General features: G+C 44.7%; 1 protein-coding gene across 6 annotated transcripts in view; it reads left to right on the forward strand.

The window, feature by feature from the left end:
- LOC139390174 (ankyrin-1-like) overlaps positions 1 to 16795 on the forward strand; it is a 183758-nt gene that overhangs the window by 124582 nt on the left and 42381 nt on the right. For 4 of the 6 annotated variants that reach the window (XM_071137408.1, XM_071137410.1, XM_071137411.1 and 1 more), the window contains exons 2-23: positions 3222 to 3323; positions 6431 to 6529; positions 6683 to 6871; positions 9752 to 9850; positions 10071 to 10256; positions 10411 to 10509; positions 10630 to 10728; positions 10905 to 11003; positions 11114 to 11311; positions 11411 to 11509; positions 11646 to 11744; positions 11867 to 11965; positions 12155 to 12352; positions 12503 to 12601; positions 12739 to 12837; positions 12930 to 13127; positions 13629 to 13727; positions 14414 to 14512; positions 14669 to 14767; positions 14854 to 14946; positions 15075 to 15147; positions 15419 to 15439. In XM_071137408.1, the coding sequence (XP_070993509.1) occupies positions 3222 to 3323; positions 6431 to 6529; positions 6683 to 6871; positions 9752 to 9850; positions 10071 to 10256; positions 10411 to 10509; positions 10630 to 10728; positions 10905 to 11003; positions 11114 to 11311; positions 11411 to 11509; positions 11646 to 11744; positions 11867 to 11965; positions 12155 to 12352; positions 12503 to 12601; positions 12739 to 12837; positions 12930 to 13127; positions 13629 to 13727; positions 14414 to 14512; positions 14669 to 14767; positions 14854 to 14946; positions 15075 to 15147; positions 15419 to 15439 (2545 nt within the window). The remainder of the gene's footprint in view (positions 1 to 3221; positions 3324 to 6430; positions 6530 to 6682; positions 6872 to 9751; positions 9851 to 10070; positions 10257 to 10410; positions 10510 to 10629; positions 10729 to 10904; positions 11004 to 11113; positions 11312 to 11410; positions 11510 to 11645; positions 11745 to 11866; positions 11966 to 12154; positions 12353 to 12502; positions 12602 to 12738; positions 12838 to 12929; positions 13128 to 13628; positions 13728 to 14413; positions 14513 to 14668; positions 14768 to 14853; positions 14947 to 15074; positions 15148 to 15418; positions 15440 to 16795) is intronic. The other 2 variants (XM_071137414.1, XM_071137413.1) reach the window with 2 other exon arrangements.

Below are 16795 nucleotides of genomic sequence, written 5' to 3' on the forward strand. Positions count from 1 at the left end.
CAGACGGAGAGAAAGAGTTAAGTAGTGAGTTAATGAGGTAGTTAAGGAGGTAGTTAATTAAGGAGAGAGTTAAGAAGAGAGTTAAGGAGATAGTTAAGGAGAGAAAGGAGAAAGTTAGGAAGGTAGTTAGGGGAGAGTTAAGGAGAGAGTTAACCTCACTAGGGTACGTGGGACACTAGCATCCCACCTGGCCAACATCCAGTGAAATTGCAGAGCGCCATGTTCAAAAACAGAAAAATTATAAAAATTAATAAAACATACAAGTGTTATACATCGGTTTAAAGATTAACTTTTTGTTAATCCAACCATGGTGTCAGATTTCAAAAAGGCTTTACGGCGAAAGCATACCATGCGATTATCTGAGAACAGCGCCCAGCAGACAAATCATTACAAACAGTTACCAGCCAAGTAGAGTTGTTACACAAGTCAGAAATAGCGATAAAATTAATCACCTACCTACCTTTGATGATCTTCATATGGTTGCACTCACAAGACTCCCATTTACTCAATAAATGTTCGTTTTGTTCAATAAAGTCCCTGTTTATATCCAAAAAACTCAGTTTTGTTTGCGCGTTTTGTTCAGTAATCCACAGGCTCAAACGCAGTCACAACAGGCAGATGAAAAATCCAAATAGTACCCGTAAAGTTCGTAGAAACATGTCAAACGTTGTTTATAATCAATCCTAAGGTGGTTTTTAGCCACCCCATTTTTAGCCACCCCATTCACAAAAATGGATTGCTCCTACAGACAGTGAGTCACATGGCCGTGGCATGCTATATAAAGCAAGCAGACAGGCATTGAGGCATTTAGTCACGGTTCAATTGAATGTTAGAATAGGCAAAACGAGTGACTTTGTCAGCAGGCAGTCCTGTTGGCGAAAACAGTTTGTTGATGAGAGAGGTAATAATAAGCAATAATCATGCAAGCTAACAGGCGGGCCACAAACAGACAAATAGAGGTGCAGTACGACAGTGGTGTGCAGAACGATATCTCGGAACGCAAAACTCTGTGATCCTTGTCACGGATCGGCTATACCAGCAGACGACCACACCGGGTTCCACTCCTATCAGCTAAAAACAAAAAGTATTGGCTCCAGTGGGCACACAATCACCAACACTGGACAATTGAGTAGTAGAAAACATTGCCTGGAACATGACAGTGAGTTCAGTTTACTTGAGCGGCCTGAGCAGTCCCCAGACCTCAATCCAATGTACTGCCGTCCAATCTGCTGCAACTGTGTGATGTCATCACGTCGACATGGACCAACATCCCTGTGGAAGGTTTCCGGTACCTTGTAGAATGACCCGAATAATTCAGTCTGTTTTGGAGGCATAGGGGGGTCCAATCCGGTACTAGATGGGTGTACCTGATAAACTGTCAAAGTGTATATATACAAAAAAAAAATGTAAAGTGAGAGCCATGAAGTTACCTAAGACTAACTAGCGTTCACTTCCCAGAAAGAACTGTAGCTTTTCCTTTAACTAGGGAGCGATGTTAAACAAGATTACATTAACCTTTAGGTGGAAAGTTGGAAACATTGTGACTTTTTCTTGATGAATCTCTCATGGCTGAGAGATACATGGTGAGTTTTGAGTGTGCTCAGGCTGTGTGGAGTTAGCGTGCTGCTAGCTAGCGGCCCAGCTATCAAGGCCTACCAGTTTGTTACAGGGAAATGCTCTGAAAGATTTTCTGCTGCAGGCAGCTGGAAATAGCTTTCCCTTTCATTCTTTTTCCTCTTCTCTTTATCAATCATGCCATCTCTTTCCCTCCCTCTCACTTTTTTTTAAGTAGTCCCTTTCTTTGCGCAGTGCTGCACCACTTGCACTAGTGCTCTGTTGATGGGTGATGGTTTGTATCATAAGTTGCCATGCCCACAGCATGGGCTTGTGGGTCTTCATTCTCTCTGTTAACACTGTCTGAAAAGAGGGCCAGTGTTTCACACATAGCTGAACGGGGGCCAACATCAATGTCACTGTGACTGTGTGTGTTGAGTAACTTGTGATGAACACATTTTTGAGTCACTGTGTGTGTGGTTGCACTTGCTTGGGTGGGTATGTGTGTGTGTGTCTGTTTTTGTTTCTGAGCGTGGCCTATGTGTAAATGTGTGTGTGTTTGTAGTTCTGTAGGATTTTGGGACTTGGGATTTCACAACAAGTGTATTGACGGTTGCTCAGGATCTTATTGACATGGAGAAATCCCTGTCCATACTTTAGTCAGACACCAGAGAGAAAAAAAGGGAGGAAAGAAGGAGAATGAGGGATGGACAGAGAGACTGGCGGCGTGATACCACGTGTTATGACCTAGACATTAAGAAAATGAGTCATGAGTGCTCCTGAGGAGTGTGGGAATAATTGATAGAGCTAGATACTGTAGATAGAATGAGAGAGACTAATGGTGGGGGAAGGATGGTTTGCCGCAGTAGACTCTCTCTCTCCCTTTCCCCCCTCTCTCTCCATCTCCCTCCTTCTCTCTCTCTCTCTCTCTCTGTCCCTCTCTCTTTTCCCCTCTCCCCATGTCCCTCTCCCTCGTGCCGCATGAGCAATCCTGTTTCAGCACCCCTGCCTGAGAGGCATGAAGCCCCCAGACACAAACAAAACAGAGACAAAAACACAGCCAGACCATGTGTTAGACCATTAGGCAGAGCGTTCACTAAACACACACACACACCACCCCAGAGCACCAGCCAGACCGCCAGCCACACCACTGGGCAGCATAGCAGAGCAGACACACACCCCACCCACCATAACGCTAAGATTTGCATCCCAATTGGCACCCTATTCTCTACTTTTGACCAGAGCCCTATGTTGGGAATAGGGTGCCATTTGGGACACAGCTGGTTCAGGGAGTCAGAGGCGACGGGGATGGAGCCTGGGACAGAGGCTGTCTGTCTTTATGGACGCCAATCCCCTGCACCCCCTCCTCTAGGGTCCCCACCCTGCCAGGCCTGGCTCTGATTGGCCAATGGGAGGGGGCTGGGTCGACTGTCCTGTCCTGTTCAATAACAGTGAGGAGGGAGATGAGGAAAACACCAATGGAAAGCGTCTATAGTCTGTCCGTGTGTCTTTGACATTGTGTGGTTTTGATTTGAATGATGACAATAATAGAAATCTCTCTCCATCCCCCTCTCTGTCTTCCCTTTTTACATATATCTGTCCCTCTCCCACTCTATGTACCTCTGTTCATCCCCCACCCCCTTTATCCCTGCCTTTCTTTCTCTCAGGCTGATGCTGTCAGTAGTTTTCTGCGGGCGGCTCGTTCTGGTAACATGGACAAGGCCATTGACCACATAAAGAATGGCATAGACATCAACACAGCCAATCAGGTGAGAGAGCTACAAAGCCCGGTTACCAATCAAAATGCTCCTAGAGAGTGCATCAGGGCACGTCCCCAAACTCTAAGATGTATTTTGGATTTACCAGGAGGACCAATTAAATCTTTCCTTTTTGTCAAAGTTTCATTATCTGTTAATGAACCTGATTTATTACGGTCTTTCATTTAATTTGTCCATTTATATTGGCTGTGATAATATAGTTGCATATATGATGTTGCATCATCATACTGCAGCGCTAGAACAATGCATGAATACACGTAAGAAAACAAGTTAACTACTGTAAAGGTACAGCAGATCAAAAAGACAAGTCATCTTTCATTCCGCGCACGTGCAAAACAACAGCACACACACACACACACAGGAAGAGTCTTATCAGCAAGGTTCAGAACAAGATGGATAGACGGAAAGAGCGGGAAATGGCAAGAGAGAGAGGTTAACCCTAGCCTAGTCAGTGTAGGGCACTGGTTAAACCTAGTCTAGTCAGTGTAGGGCACTGGTTAACCCTAGTCTAGTCAGTGTAGGGCACCGGTTAACCCTAGTCTAGTCAGTGTAGGGCACTGGTTAATCCTAGTCTAGTCAGTGTAGGGCACTGGTTAACCCTAGCCTAGTCAGTGTAGGGCACTGGTTAACCCTAGTCTAGTCAGTGTAGGGCACTGGTTAACCCTAGCCTAGTCAGTGTAGGGCACTGGTTAACCCTAGTCTAGTCAGTGTAGGGCACTGGTTAACCCTAGCCTAGTCAGTGTAGGGCACTGGTTAACCCTAGTCTAGTCAGTGTAGGGCACTGGTTAACCCTAGCCTAGTCAGTGTAGGGCACTGGTTAACCCTAGTCTAGTCAGTGTAGGGCACTGGTTAACCCTAGCCTAGTCAGTGTAGGGCACTGGTTAACCCTAGTCTAGTCAGTGTAGGGCACTGGTTAACACTAGTCTAGTGAGTGTTGGGCATCTGGTTAACACTAGTCTAGTCACTGGTTTTACACTAGTCTAGTCAGTGCAGGGCACTGGTTAACACTAGTATAGTCACTGGTTAACACTAGTCTAGTCAGTGTAGGGCATCTCACAAACACATGTTTCAGAAGCAATCTAAGAAACCCTTATGTAGATAACATGCTGACTGTTACTGTGAGATGGCTGTAATGATCCCCTCTCTATTGGAATGAGGTGATTGAGTGAATCCCAAATGGCACAATATTCCCTAAATAATGCACTACTTTTGACCAGGGCCCATAGCACTACATAGGGAACAGGGTGCCATTTGAGACACATCCATCGTCTCTCTCTCTCTCTCTGTCTCTCAGTGAGAGCTTTGGCTTGGAATGTGTTTGATGTGATATCAGCAAGCAGAATGTCTGTCTTGGCTCTGGGTCTAACTCAGTGTACAGTGTGTTCTGTTCTGCTCCAGTACCTACTTTTGTGGATTGTCTCTGACTGCATGTACGTTATATCATTGTTTGTGTTGAATGGAAATTACTGTATGTGTTTATTTTTGTGTGTTAGATTTCAGTGTTTGAAATGTGTGTGTGTGTGTGTGTGTGTGTGTGTGTGTGAGAGAGAGAGAGAGAGAGAGAGAGAGAGAGAGAGAGAGAGAGAGAGAGAGAGAGAGAGAGTTTGGAGACCCAGGTAGCCAGTCTCCTAGCAGCAGTTGACAGGAAGGACTGAGTGGGACTGATGGGGAGGTGTTAAATAGGGCAGGAGTTACTCCTCTAGCCACTCTCCTCCATCCTGCCTGCTTTACCCTGACGGCTTCTCCCATGGTGGCCAGAAATGGCCACATCGTGAGGGGAATGGGGCTGCCCACAGGCCACACAAACAAAGCAGAGTTGTGTGTGTGTGTGTGTGCTACAATCAAGATTAGCATCAAGCACATTCACAGCTGTAAATCTCATTACTAACATAGGATTCAATGCATAGAGTGAATGTAGTCAATACAGTGAATGTATTTATGTGTACTATATTATCTTTACATAATTATATGCAATTGTATGATTCAGTAACTGTAGAAAGACCTCAGGCTGCTAAAGAGAGACACCCTGTGGACAAACAGGAACACTACAGACATAACCTGAACAGTTTATCTGCAGTCTCAGGATACCATTGACAGCCAGGCTCATGCCATTCTTCTTCAAGTCATGTATGAATTAATGCAATGTGTGTCATTTCAAACCAAGTCCGTATTAGTGTTTTGGAATTGTGTTGTTTTTTTTGGAATTGTGTGTTTTGAAAAGTGTGTTGAATGTGGTTGTGGAAGTGATATTAGTTCTGTGTTGTGTGTGAGTAGTGAGCGTCACCATGTATTGTTGTTGTATTTATTCGTGCGGTGTCGGTCTGATGGAGGTTAGGTAGAGGCTTTGCTGTGGCAGTCGTGTCTCTCGTACCCAGTCTGAGTAGATGCCTCTGCCATGGGCTAGCTCACCAGCCACCCAGCCGCATTGCCTCTCTGCCTCCCCTCCCTCCCTTCCTTCCCCTCAACCCTCCTCACATCCTCTTAACCCCTTAAGTTATTTCTCTCTTACTCGCTCTTCTTCTTTTGCATCATCCCTTCTTCCTTTCACCTGTTTTTCTTTCTCATCTATGCTCCCCCCTCCTCCCTTCCCCCCTCTCTCCCCTCCCCCGGCCTGCAGTAGAGTGATGGTGTGCTGTGGTCTCTCCACTCAGAGGAATAATATCAGTGGTGTGGGAAAGGTCCAACCTCACATGTCCTGTGTGGCTGAAGGAAGGCTGTGTGAGGTCAGACCTATCCCACACGGCTCGTATTCTTCCCAGCCCCGAGACCACCGGCCTGCCATCCCCCTCCCATCCTCTTCCTCCTCCTCACCATCATCTTCATCACCTTTCCGGTCACCATTATTGCTAAATAAGCACAGTTAATATCTGGTAGATGCTGTATGTGTTGAAGCTGTTTGTCCTAACCATAAGGTACAGTTTGGCTCAGTAACATGCTTTTGCATTTTATACATCTAGCAGGTGCTGTATAATAAGAAGATCAGTGCTAGTCTGAGGATCTGATCCTTTGGTGTGTGTCAGTATGCAGTGTGTTCAGTGTGATCAGTGTGTTAGGGACCCTACAGTGTGAGGTCTCCTCTTCTCTCTCTCCTCCCTCAGAACGGGCTGAACGGGTTGCATTTGGCCTCTAAAGAAGGCCACGTTAAAATGGTGCTGGAGTTACTACATGGAGGCATCGATGTGGAAACCCAGACTAAGGTACTCAGTCAACCTCATACACTATGCCACATTACCACACCCATGAACTCCTTAAGCCTATGTCACCACCAAAGTACAATATACTGAATGATTCAATTATTGTACTTATTAAAACATATTCCTCATGTCTTCTCTTGTCCTGTGCCTCCACAGAAAGGCAACACAGCTCTGCACATTGCTGCCCTGGCTGGGCAGGAGCAAGTGGTGGCAGAGCTGGTAAATTACGGGGCCAACATCAATGCCCAGTCCCAGGTGAGACCCCAGCCAGTGTCGGATGAGACCCCGATCCCCCTGGCAGAGCCCCCCGCAGAGGAGCCACCAGCCACAACGGATAACCATACAGTTAGAAACAGTTATAATACAGTTATGCTGCATTATACTGCATGGAACTCAGGGTTTGGGGTCTGAATTTCTGAATGTATTTCAATTCAAACCATGAATTGAAATGTGAATTTGAATTAAAGAAAGCAGAGATTAATTCAAAGAAATTCAACTGAGACATGAAACATGAAAGTCGCATTCCGTTGTCACATCTGCCACTTATTACTAAAACAAATATAGATACCATTTCAAACATAAGCTTGATTATAACTCAGATATGTCAACAGTATTTAGATTTTTGTCATGAAATGTTAGGTTCCCTTCCATTCTGGAGTGTTTGATCTAATGGGAAATGTATTTTTTCCAATATTTCATAACATGCAAGAGAATTAGGAATTATTACAGACCAACTACAAAATGATCTCAGAATATTTCCAGACCACTTTAATGATTTAAACTCATTTTAAGAGGAATTTAAAAACTGAAATAATTCAATGTTATACATAGTATTACCATACATGATGTCGAAATAAATATTTGTACTGTGAATTGTAAAATATATTAGCAATTAGCATTTAATTGAATTTCATTTAATTCAATTGTGCTTCCTTTAGTTAAAATTCAATTACATTTCTGCTGCCTGTGGTATGTGGCCAATTCAAATCAATAATTGAATTGGAAACATAGCTGTGAGCAGCATTAAGAGCAGCATTAACAGGGTCTGAGCAATAGAAATAGTATATCTTGGTCACCCATTGGGCACTCTGGCAATGAAATGGGCAAAGGCCATACCTTTAATAAGCATGTTTATCATTTGCATGTTTTCCAAGTTGCAAGATTCTACCTCTAATATGTAATGAGTTATGTATAATACATGCTACCATGCTACCGCCATAGACTACTGTCCCTTCCAACTTCATGTTTACCAAATTCCTATGGTTCAATAGTAATAGCCTTCAGTGAACAGTAGTGCCCTCCACTGGCGTAGAATAGCCATATCCCTCGCTAGGAACTAGTTAATTTAGCTAGGGACTAGTTCAGAGATTCTACATACCAAATATTGGGTGAATCTGAGTTGTGGTTTATGAGAAGAAGATTTTTTAAGCAATTTAGCATTACGCTAGCACTTTTTTGGTCAAAGTTTGATGATCTGTGGTTTCCATGTTTTTTTTTAATGTATCACTTAACTTGGAACATATCTTCAGGGACATGTTGTCAATCATCTGTACGAGTTGGATTTGATAGTTTGGGCTAATGTTTTGAATGTGTTTTGAATGTGTGCATGGTTTTTAATGAACTGCACCTAGGGGCCAATGAGTGCTAATGTTGGCACCATAGGTACGCATTATGGGTTCTAACATCCTGCCAAATTAGAAGTTTTTACCAATGTGTTGTTGAGATATTGACAAAAATGAACAACAATGGGGTCAATTTCATGCCTTAAGTATTGAATTCAAAATCAAATTAATTGTAAACATGAAAAATGAAGTTGAAAATGTAGATCAAAACCCCCCCAAAAGTATCAATAATGATATAAAAAACAACAAAATTAAATGAAAGCAAATGTTTTTTTAGCGTGAGCAAAAGTCTAATTTATTGAATCCTATTGAATCTGTTTAGCCTACCAAATCAAATCAAATGTCAAATAGTGGTTATACAGAAACCCAACCTAAAACCTCAAACAGCAATCAATGCAGACGTGAAAGCACGGTGGCTAGGGAAAAACTCTGTCGAAAGGCAGGAACCTAGGAAGAAACCTAGAGAGGAACCAGGCTCTGAGAGGTGGCCAGTCCTCTTCTGGTTGTGCCGGGTGGAGATTATAACAGAACATGGCCATTAAGGCCAGATCGTTCTTCAAGATGTTCAAACGTTTACAGGCGACCAGCAGGGTCAAATAATAATCACAGTGGTTGTAGAGGGTGCAACAGGTCAGCACCTCAGGAGTAAATGTCAGTTGGCTTTTCATAGCCAAGCATTTAGAGAGAGAGAGAGAGAGAGAGAGAGAGAGGGTTGGTTGGTTGGTTCTTGGAATAGTTTAACTGAAAATCCTTCTTGCAATAGTTTTAAAATCATTTGATCTTGCTTTGTTTATGATTTCAACTTCCATTAATTTAACTTTTCCTTGAAAAAAATGTCATAATTTATTTGTATTTTATTTTGAATTCAATACTTAAAGTGTGATATTGACCGCATAAAAAAACACAGAAAGAACTAGGAGAACACAGAAAACTATAGGTGCTACTGTAGGATGCCTAATTAAGAAGAAATTTGCAATTAAATTCCGAATTGACTCCATCCCTGATTGAGTAAGAATAAAGAAAGTTGTTGGGAGCACTTATATAATGTGAAACTTTCTTTATTTTTACACAGTTTCAGTTTACTATTCCGTTAGTCAGCACCTCTACTAACATTTTTTGGGTGTGCATAAGCTCCTGCATTTGACCCAACCCCCAACTGAAACATGACGTTAGGCCAACGTACACTCTTACAAGAAAAGGGTATCTAGAGCCTAAAAGGGTTCTTTGGCAGTCCTTATAGGAGAACCCTTTGAAGAACCCTTTTTGGTTCCAGGTAGAAACCAAAAGAGTTCGACCTGGAACCAAAAAGGGTTCTAAGTGGAAGCAAAAAAGGTTCTCCTGACGGGACAGCCGAAGAACCCTTTTGGAACCCTTTTTTCTAAGAGTGTATTAACTCAATGCAACTCTATGTTAATATCTGTCTGCCTTCCTGTCTTTCTGTGTGCCTGTGCTTCCTTCCTCTGTGTGTGTGTGTGTGTGTGTGTGTGTGTGTGTGTGTGTGTGTGTGTGTGTGTGTGTGTGTGTGTGTGTGTTGTGCTACTGTGTTGCTGTGTTGTGCCCCTCCCTGTGTGTGTGTGTCCATGTATGTGTCTGTCTGTAACAGAAGGGCTTCACTCCGCTCTACATGGCCTCACAAGAGAATCATCTAGAAGTTGTGAAGTTCCTTTTGGAGAACGGGGCCAATCAAAGCCTTCCCACTGAGGTAACAGCCAATCAGCAGAGCATAGGGTTGGAAGATTCCCGAAATCAGAAAGGAATAAGCAGGAAATTATTCCATTTACACCTACACCACTACACCTCCTGCACTATTCCCTCCATCACTTATCAATCATTTTGACTCTCACTGTCCTTCCCTTCGCCATCTGTTTCTTTAGGTCACTTAACCTTTCTTGAGCTCTGTCTCCTCCTCTTTCCTCTGTCAGGATGGCTTCACCCCTCTCGCCGTGGCTCTTCAGCAGGGACATGAGAATGTCGTGGCCCTGCTCATCAACTATGGCACCAAGGGAAAAGTCCGTCTCCCCGCGCTGCACATTGCGGCGCGGAATGATGACACACGCACAGCTGCCGTGCTTCTACAGAACGACCCTAACGCAGACGTCCTGAGCAAGGTAGGTACTCACTGTGTGTTTGTTTGTGTGTTAGTCTTCACTTTAGTGGCAAATTTTAGTTTAGTGTGTGCCACAGTGAGTGACGATGATACTTGTAGAATTAGAGGCCGTCAGTTTTAGAGAATAAGGTTTGGTCTCCTGTGTGTCACTATAGACAGGCTTCACACCGCTCCATATCGCCGCACACTACGAGAACCTGAACGTAGCCCAATTGTTGCTCAACAGAGGAGCCAATGTCAATTTCACCCCTAAGGTATGTCTGTTCCCCTCTGCCCTAGTATCACTGACACATAGTATTGTTACCAGTCCCTCACTGGTCTCTTTATGGTCTTACTGTCGATCCCCTACTTAATGTGTCTGCATTTCTCTCTAGAATGGCATCACACCTTTGCACATCGCATCCAGGCGGGGGAACGTGATCATGGTACGACTCCTGCTGGACCGAGGGGCACAGATTGATGCCAAGACCAAGGTACTGTACTGCATCCCCTCCCCGTGTCTCTCTCTCTACCTCATCTGGTCAGGTCCTGCCCTGTTACACATACAATGCTATATTGTCCCAGTCCAGGAGTTAACTGTCCTGTCTCCCTCTCTCTCTCTCTGTCACACACACTCTCTCTCCCCCCTCCCTCCCTCCCTCCCTCCCAGGATGAGTTGACTCCACTGCACTGTGCAGCCAGGAACGGACACGTGAGGATCATTGAGATCCTACTGGACCAAGGGGCTCCCATCCAGGCCAAGACCAAGGTACACATAACACTAACCCACCAAGGCCTGATTTCTGGACTGTTGTTCTCAAATACTGTACGCACACAACACAATAAGTCATGGATTGTATCGCTCTCTCTTTCCTATAGAACGGCCTGTCTCCCATCCACATGTCAGCACAGGGGGACCACATGGACTGTGTGAGACAACTCCTGCAATACAACGCTGAGATTGATGACATCACATTGGACCACCTGACCCCCCTGCACGTGGCAGCCCACTGTGGGCACCACCGCATGGCCAAAGTGCTGCTGGACAAGGGAGCAAAACCCAACTCCCGTGCACTGGTCAGTACTACACTCATAAATACCTACCACACATACCTACCACACATCTTTGTTGAAGTGTGTTGCCTTCGTGACCATGCTGTTGTGTTGTGTTCTCAGAATGGTTTCACTCCGCTTCACATTGCCTGTAAGAAGAACCACATGCGTGTGATGGACCACCTGCTCAAACACTCAGCGTCCCTAGAGGCTGTGACAGAGGTGAGAGAGACAGGGGCAAGAGAAAGAGTTTGAATGTAATCTAGGGTAAGAAAAGAGAGGGATTCTACCAAGGAGAGAGGGATGGATATCTTTATTTCTACGTGATTCTTTCATTGCTTGTTTTTTCTCTCCCAAGTCTGGCCTGACTCCTCTACACGTGGCCTCGTTCATGGGCCACCGCAAAATAGTCACCCATCTGGTACAGAAGGGGGCTTCTCCCAGTGCTTCCAATGTAGTGAGTACCCGAATGTTACCCATCCACCCACCTCATCACTGACCGAACCAGCTACTCTGGCCAATTTTCACAATGTTTTGTGTCAGTGATTTACACACACTTGCCTGGTTATGTGTGAGCAGAAAGTGGAGACTCCTCTCCACATGGCATGTAGAAGTGGACACTATGAGGTGGCAGAGTTCTTACTGACCAATGCAGCACCAGTAGACGCCAAGGCAAAGGTAATGACACACACACACACACACACACACACACACACACACACACACACACACACACACACACACACACACACACACACACACACACACAATCTAAACAACATTAAATTATCTTGCCACTTGACTCCCATGTATATTTATCTCTCCTCTTCTCTCCCTCTCTCCTCTCCTCCGCCACACCCTGTCCAGGATGACCAGACACCACTCCACTGTGCGTGTCGGATGGGCCACAAGGAGCTGGTCACTCTGCTGCTGGAACACAAGGCCAACCCCAACTCCACCACCACAGCCGGACACACACCCCTCCACATCGCTGCCCGTGAGGGACACACTCAGACTACACGCATCCTACTGGACATGGAGGCCCAGCAGACCAAGATGACCAAGGTACAGTCTGTTGTCCAATGCCCACACACTCTACATACACACCCCTCTATCAACTGTATAATACTTACACACTCCTAACCTTTTCTCTGTGTGGGACTGTGTGGTCTGTGGTCTCTCCCTGACGTCTCTCTATCTGGGATGTCTCTGCAGAAAGGCTTCACTCCTCTCCATGTGGCTTCTAAATATGGCAAAGTGGACGTGGCAGAGCTGCTGCTGGAGAGAGGGGCCAACCCTAACGCTTCTGGCAAGGTACAGTAAAGGTTGGAGAACATAGGGAGGGGGGGAAGAACAGGGGTGTTGGGAGGGAAGGGTCAAGGTATTTCAGGTGGAAAGATGTTAGAGTTAAGTTATGGTGGTTTATATGTGTGTGTCTCCTTTACCTTTAGAATGGACTGACTTCTCTCCATGTGGCTGTCCATCACAACAACCTGGACGTGGTTAATCTGCTGGTCAGCAAGGGAGGCTCCCCACACAGTGCAGCTAGGGTGAGAGACTACACACACACACACATACTCACAGACGCAGATATCATCTTACAATGCACTCATAACCATTAACTCCGGTCCTCTTGTTTCAGAATGGCTACACCCCTCTCCACATAGCTTCCAAGCAGAACCAGGTGGAGGTTGCCAACAGCCTGCTGCAGTACGGCGCCTCGGCCAATGCTGAATCCCTCCAGGGGGTCACGCCCCTTCACCTGGCAGCTCAGGAGGGCCGGCCTGACATGGTAGCCCTGCTCATCTCCAAACAGGCCAACGTCAACCTGGGGAACAAGGTGAGGCCTCAGGGACTGATGCAGGGAAGGAGTTAAGATTATTTGAGTGAAAGCTGTTAGTACTGCTGCACCCTCAGCGGGTCGGGAGAAACCGGAAACATCTGTTTTTTATGGGAAAAGAAAGACAGCCTGTGACACGACATTCACTTTTGAACTTTCGCTCACTGTTTACAGTCCCCGGTGAAATATATAGCGGACAGCTATAGATAATGCCTTTCTTTCTTTGAGATTAATTCTTGTATCTATGATATGTGCTAGCTTGCTCTCTGAAGTTGTTTCCCTCCAGAATATGAACAAGGCAACACTCTATCTTAACTCCTCCTCCATATTTACTGGATTGGTTGAACAGTGCAGAAGAAAACCTCATCTGACAGTTTTTTATTTTGTTGTTATGACCAGATGTGGGGCATCCCGCTCAGGTGATTCTTTATGACTGCGACGTTAGGTTAGTTCTGCTGTAACAATATGCCTGATTTTTGCCCCTGGCTCCTCTCCCCTCAGAGTGGACTGACTCCTCTCCACCTGGTGGCACAGGAAGGCCACGTGGGCATCGCTGACATCCTGGTGAAGCAAGGGGCATCAGTGTATGCTGCCACACGGGTAAGACCACACTCCTGTTGACCTCTGGGACAAGGCAAGGGACACAAAAGTCTCTCTCTGCTCAGTAGCATCCAGCGACACACTGTACCACCTCTGGAGTCTGTAAACACCTTTAATTTTTAAAGCATCTCAGTAGATAATAGGATATTGCAGTAGAGAATTGCATTCCACCCAACATGAACACTCCTCCTTTGTGCCAGGTTGTAGAAAGTTGATATAAAGTACACACCCCTGCCTTATCATGACATACACACTGTTACAGTTCATTGCTATCTGAAGCTAATCTTAACCTCAGTGAATCTTAATGCAAGGTCAGTGTGGTATGGGACCTAACAGTAACAGTGCTACATAGTGAACGATGGGGGCTCCATGGCAGATAGAGTATCTGAGACGTGACCTTTCCTCTCCTTAGTATAAATAGCCACTGACTGGTTCTCCTGTCTCAGGGTTACATTACCATCATCATTACACAGCCTACGTACCCTCAGGCCAGCTAGGGCCTCCTACCCTGAAACTTAGTATGTCAACCGCAGAGTATATATGGTAGGAGACATACTATAGATATTGTGTAGTGTGTATGTGTTGAATTTGTAATCATGTGACTCAGTGTTTAGTTAACTGTCTGTCTCGTAGTAAGTCTGTGCTGGTTGTATTGGATACTGATGGGATCCTAATCTCTCTTTCAGATGGGATACACCCCTCTCCATGTTGCCTGCCACTATGGCAATGTAAAGATGGTGAAGTTCCTCCTGCAGCAGCAGTCCAACGTCAACAGCAAGACCAAGGTGAGCACCTCCCTCTGGACATCAATGGAACTACACTTACACAAAATGATCCTTCGATTTTAACAGTGAATCACAGTAAATATGAACTGGCTATGTGATGTGATTCCTTCCATTGTGTCTCGTCAGTATGTTAATGTTTGTGTCTCTTTCCCCCAGGTTGGTTACACTGCACTGCACCAGGCAGCCCAACAGGGCCACACAGATATCGTCACCTTATTGCTCAAACATGGAGCCCCGCCCAACGAGGTCACCACTGTAAGTACCACTGCTTTTCACTCTCTTTCACTCCTCCACTCATCCCTCGATCCCTCCACCTCACTCTCTCTCTCTCTGTCTGTTAGAACGGTACGTCAGCCCTGTCCATCGCCAAGCGGTTGGGGTACATCTCCGTAATCGACGTTCTCAAACTGGTCACAGAGGAGACGGTTTCCATTGTAAGGAGTAAACAAGTACCAACTCTTCAAATATTTATATTACACTCCTTCTGACTCAATGCAGACAATCCTTCCATACTCTTTGTCTCATCTTGAACCTGTCTCTCTTCTGCCATTCTCTCCCTCAGACCACCACAGAGAAACATCGTATGAGTTTCCCAGAAACAGTGGATGAGATATTGGACGTATCAGAGGATGAAGGTACACAACACTTACAATAATTTACAGACAGTAGAACACACGAAGACAGATACCCCACAGAACACACTTTCTCCTCTTTTTGGGAAGATAGGAGATATTTTGTACATGAATTTCTTATTAATAAAAATCCTCATATCTTGCAGTACAGTTAGTTGCCAGTCCATTCTGGCTTTAAAAATGTATGAACAATTTGAACAGACTTATTGCAAATGATTTTATAATATGGCAGGGCCTCCTAAAATATCCCTCTTTCACCTTTTGATTTTTTTAGGAATTGCACAGCTAACAATGGGTATGACTGTCTCCTTCTCTCTTCTCTGTGCAGTGCTCATAGGTCGTCTTAGAGTGTGTGGCTCCATTTCAAGCTTTTACAGTCTTTCTCTCTGGTTCTCTTTCTCTCCACCTCTCTTCTTCTACACCTGGTCCTTTTGGGACTGTCTCTCTCCTGATGTTCAATGTGGTGCATGCGTTTCATGGTTTCATGTCTATAACCTTTCTTTATCCCTCCAGTAACATAGACCTGACTCTCAGTCACTAACTCCCCAGATCAGATCAGTACTCTACAGTATCTCTCTCTCCATGTCACCACAGCTGGGGGGCTAGGGATGGCTGTCCTCACCAGCCTACAGTACTCTAAGAGAAAAGCCCAGTAGTGGAGACTGGACACTCACCCATTCAGTTTATCAAACCACTCACTACAATTTTTTTATCAAGTTGAAAATGGAATTCTCTGGTAAAAAAAAATGTGCCAAAGCTACTGTACTGTATCAACATTCCAACTTCCTGGTAGAAACTAAGAGGGGTAGAACAACACAAACAAGAAAACATAATAGCATAATGAATTTATAGATGGAAATGAGATGCATGGATGCTTTCGTGAATATATCATGCCAGTCTCTTGTGAAGTACATACTCCTGTGCTGAGATTGTGTGTCTGCATTACTGTGCATAATTGTATGTGTGTGGCAGTCAAAGATATATGGAGGACTCATCTTTATATCTGAGCCATTATAGCATCTGTAACAGCATGGGCAGCACAATTGAGGCTACAACCCGTAGGAATCCCCAACCAGTTGACTACTTTGACTACTTTAAAATGGAGGAAGCCCTCAATGGCAATGTCCATGCTAAAATAGGATAGTATAGTCATTCTGGTCGGCTCGACTATAGTAGGGATTGATTGAAGCACAATGTTAAATTCAAAACACCTGATATGGGCCGATTGTGAATGTGTATTATTGTTTCTTAGCCTATGTCAATATTACAGAGGTAAATTAACGGTTACAGAAATCAGAAGTGGTTTAAGGAGGTGGAACTACAGGCAGGCACCACGTTAATACAATACAAAACAGCTCGCTCCATCAATGATGGTCTTGTAAGTATAAAAGCAAAGCTTGCTTTCATATAATAATAAAAAGTTTGAAAAGGTAGTAGAAAAGGATTAGTGTGGTGTGTGAAAAATACAATACTTCAACTTGTATGCGGTACAAATCCCATTATTGTGGGAGCACCTCTTCTAAGAGTATGAATTAGGCAGTTTGAGAAGGTTTGAATCCTAAGCAACCTGCATACACATTGTTTGGCATAGCTACTATAGTAGGTCAAAACTGTGTGCTGGAAAACCTTGGTGGAGCATGGGTGGAGTAGG

Source organism: Oncorhynchus clarkii, chromosome 30 (assembly GCF_045791955.1).
Source record: "Oncorhynchus clarkii lewisi isolate Uvic-CL-2024 chromosome 30, UVic_Ocla_1.0, whole genome shotgun sequence".
NCBI lineage: Eukaryota > Metazoa > Chordata > Actinopteri > Salmoniformes > Salmonidae > Oncorhynchus > Oncorhynchus clarkii.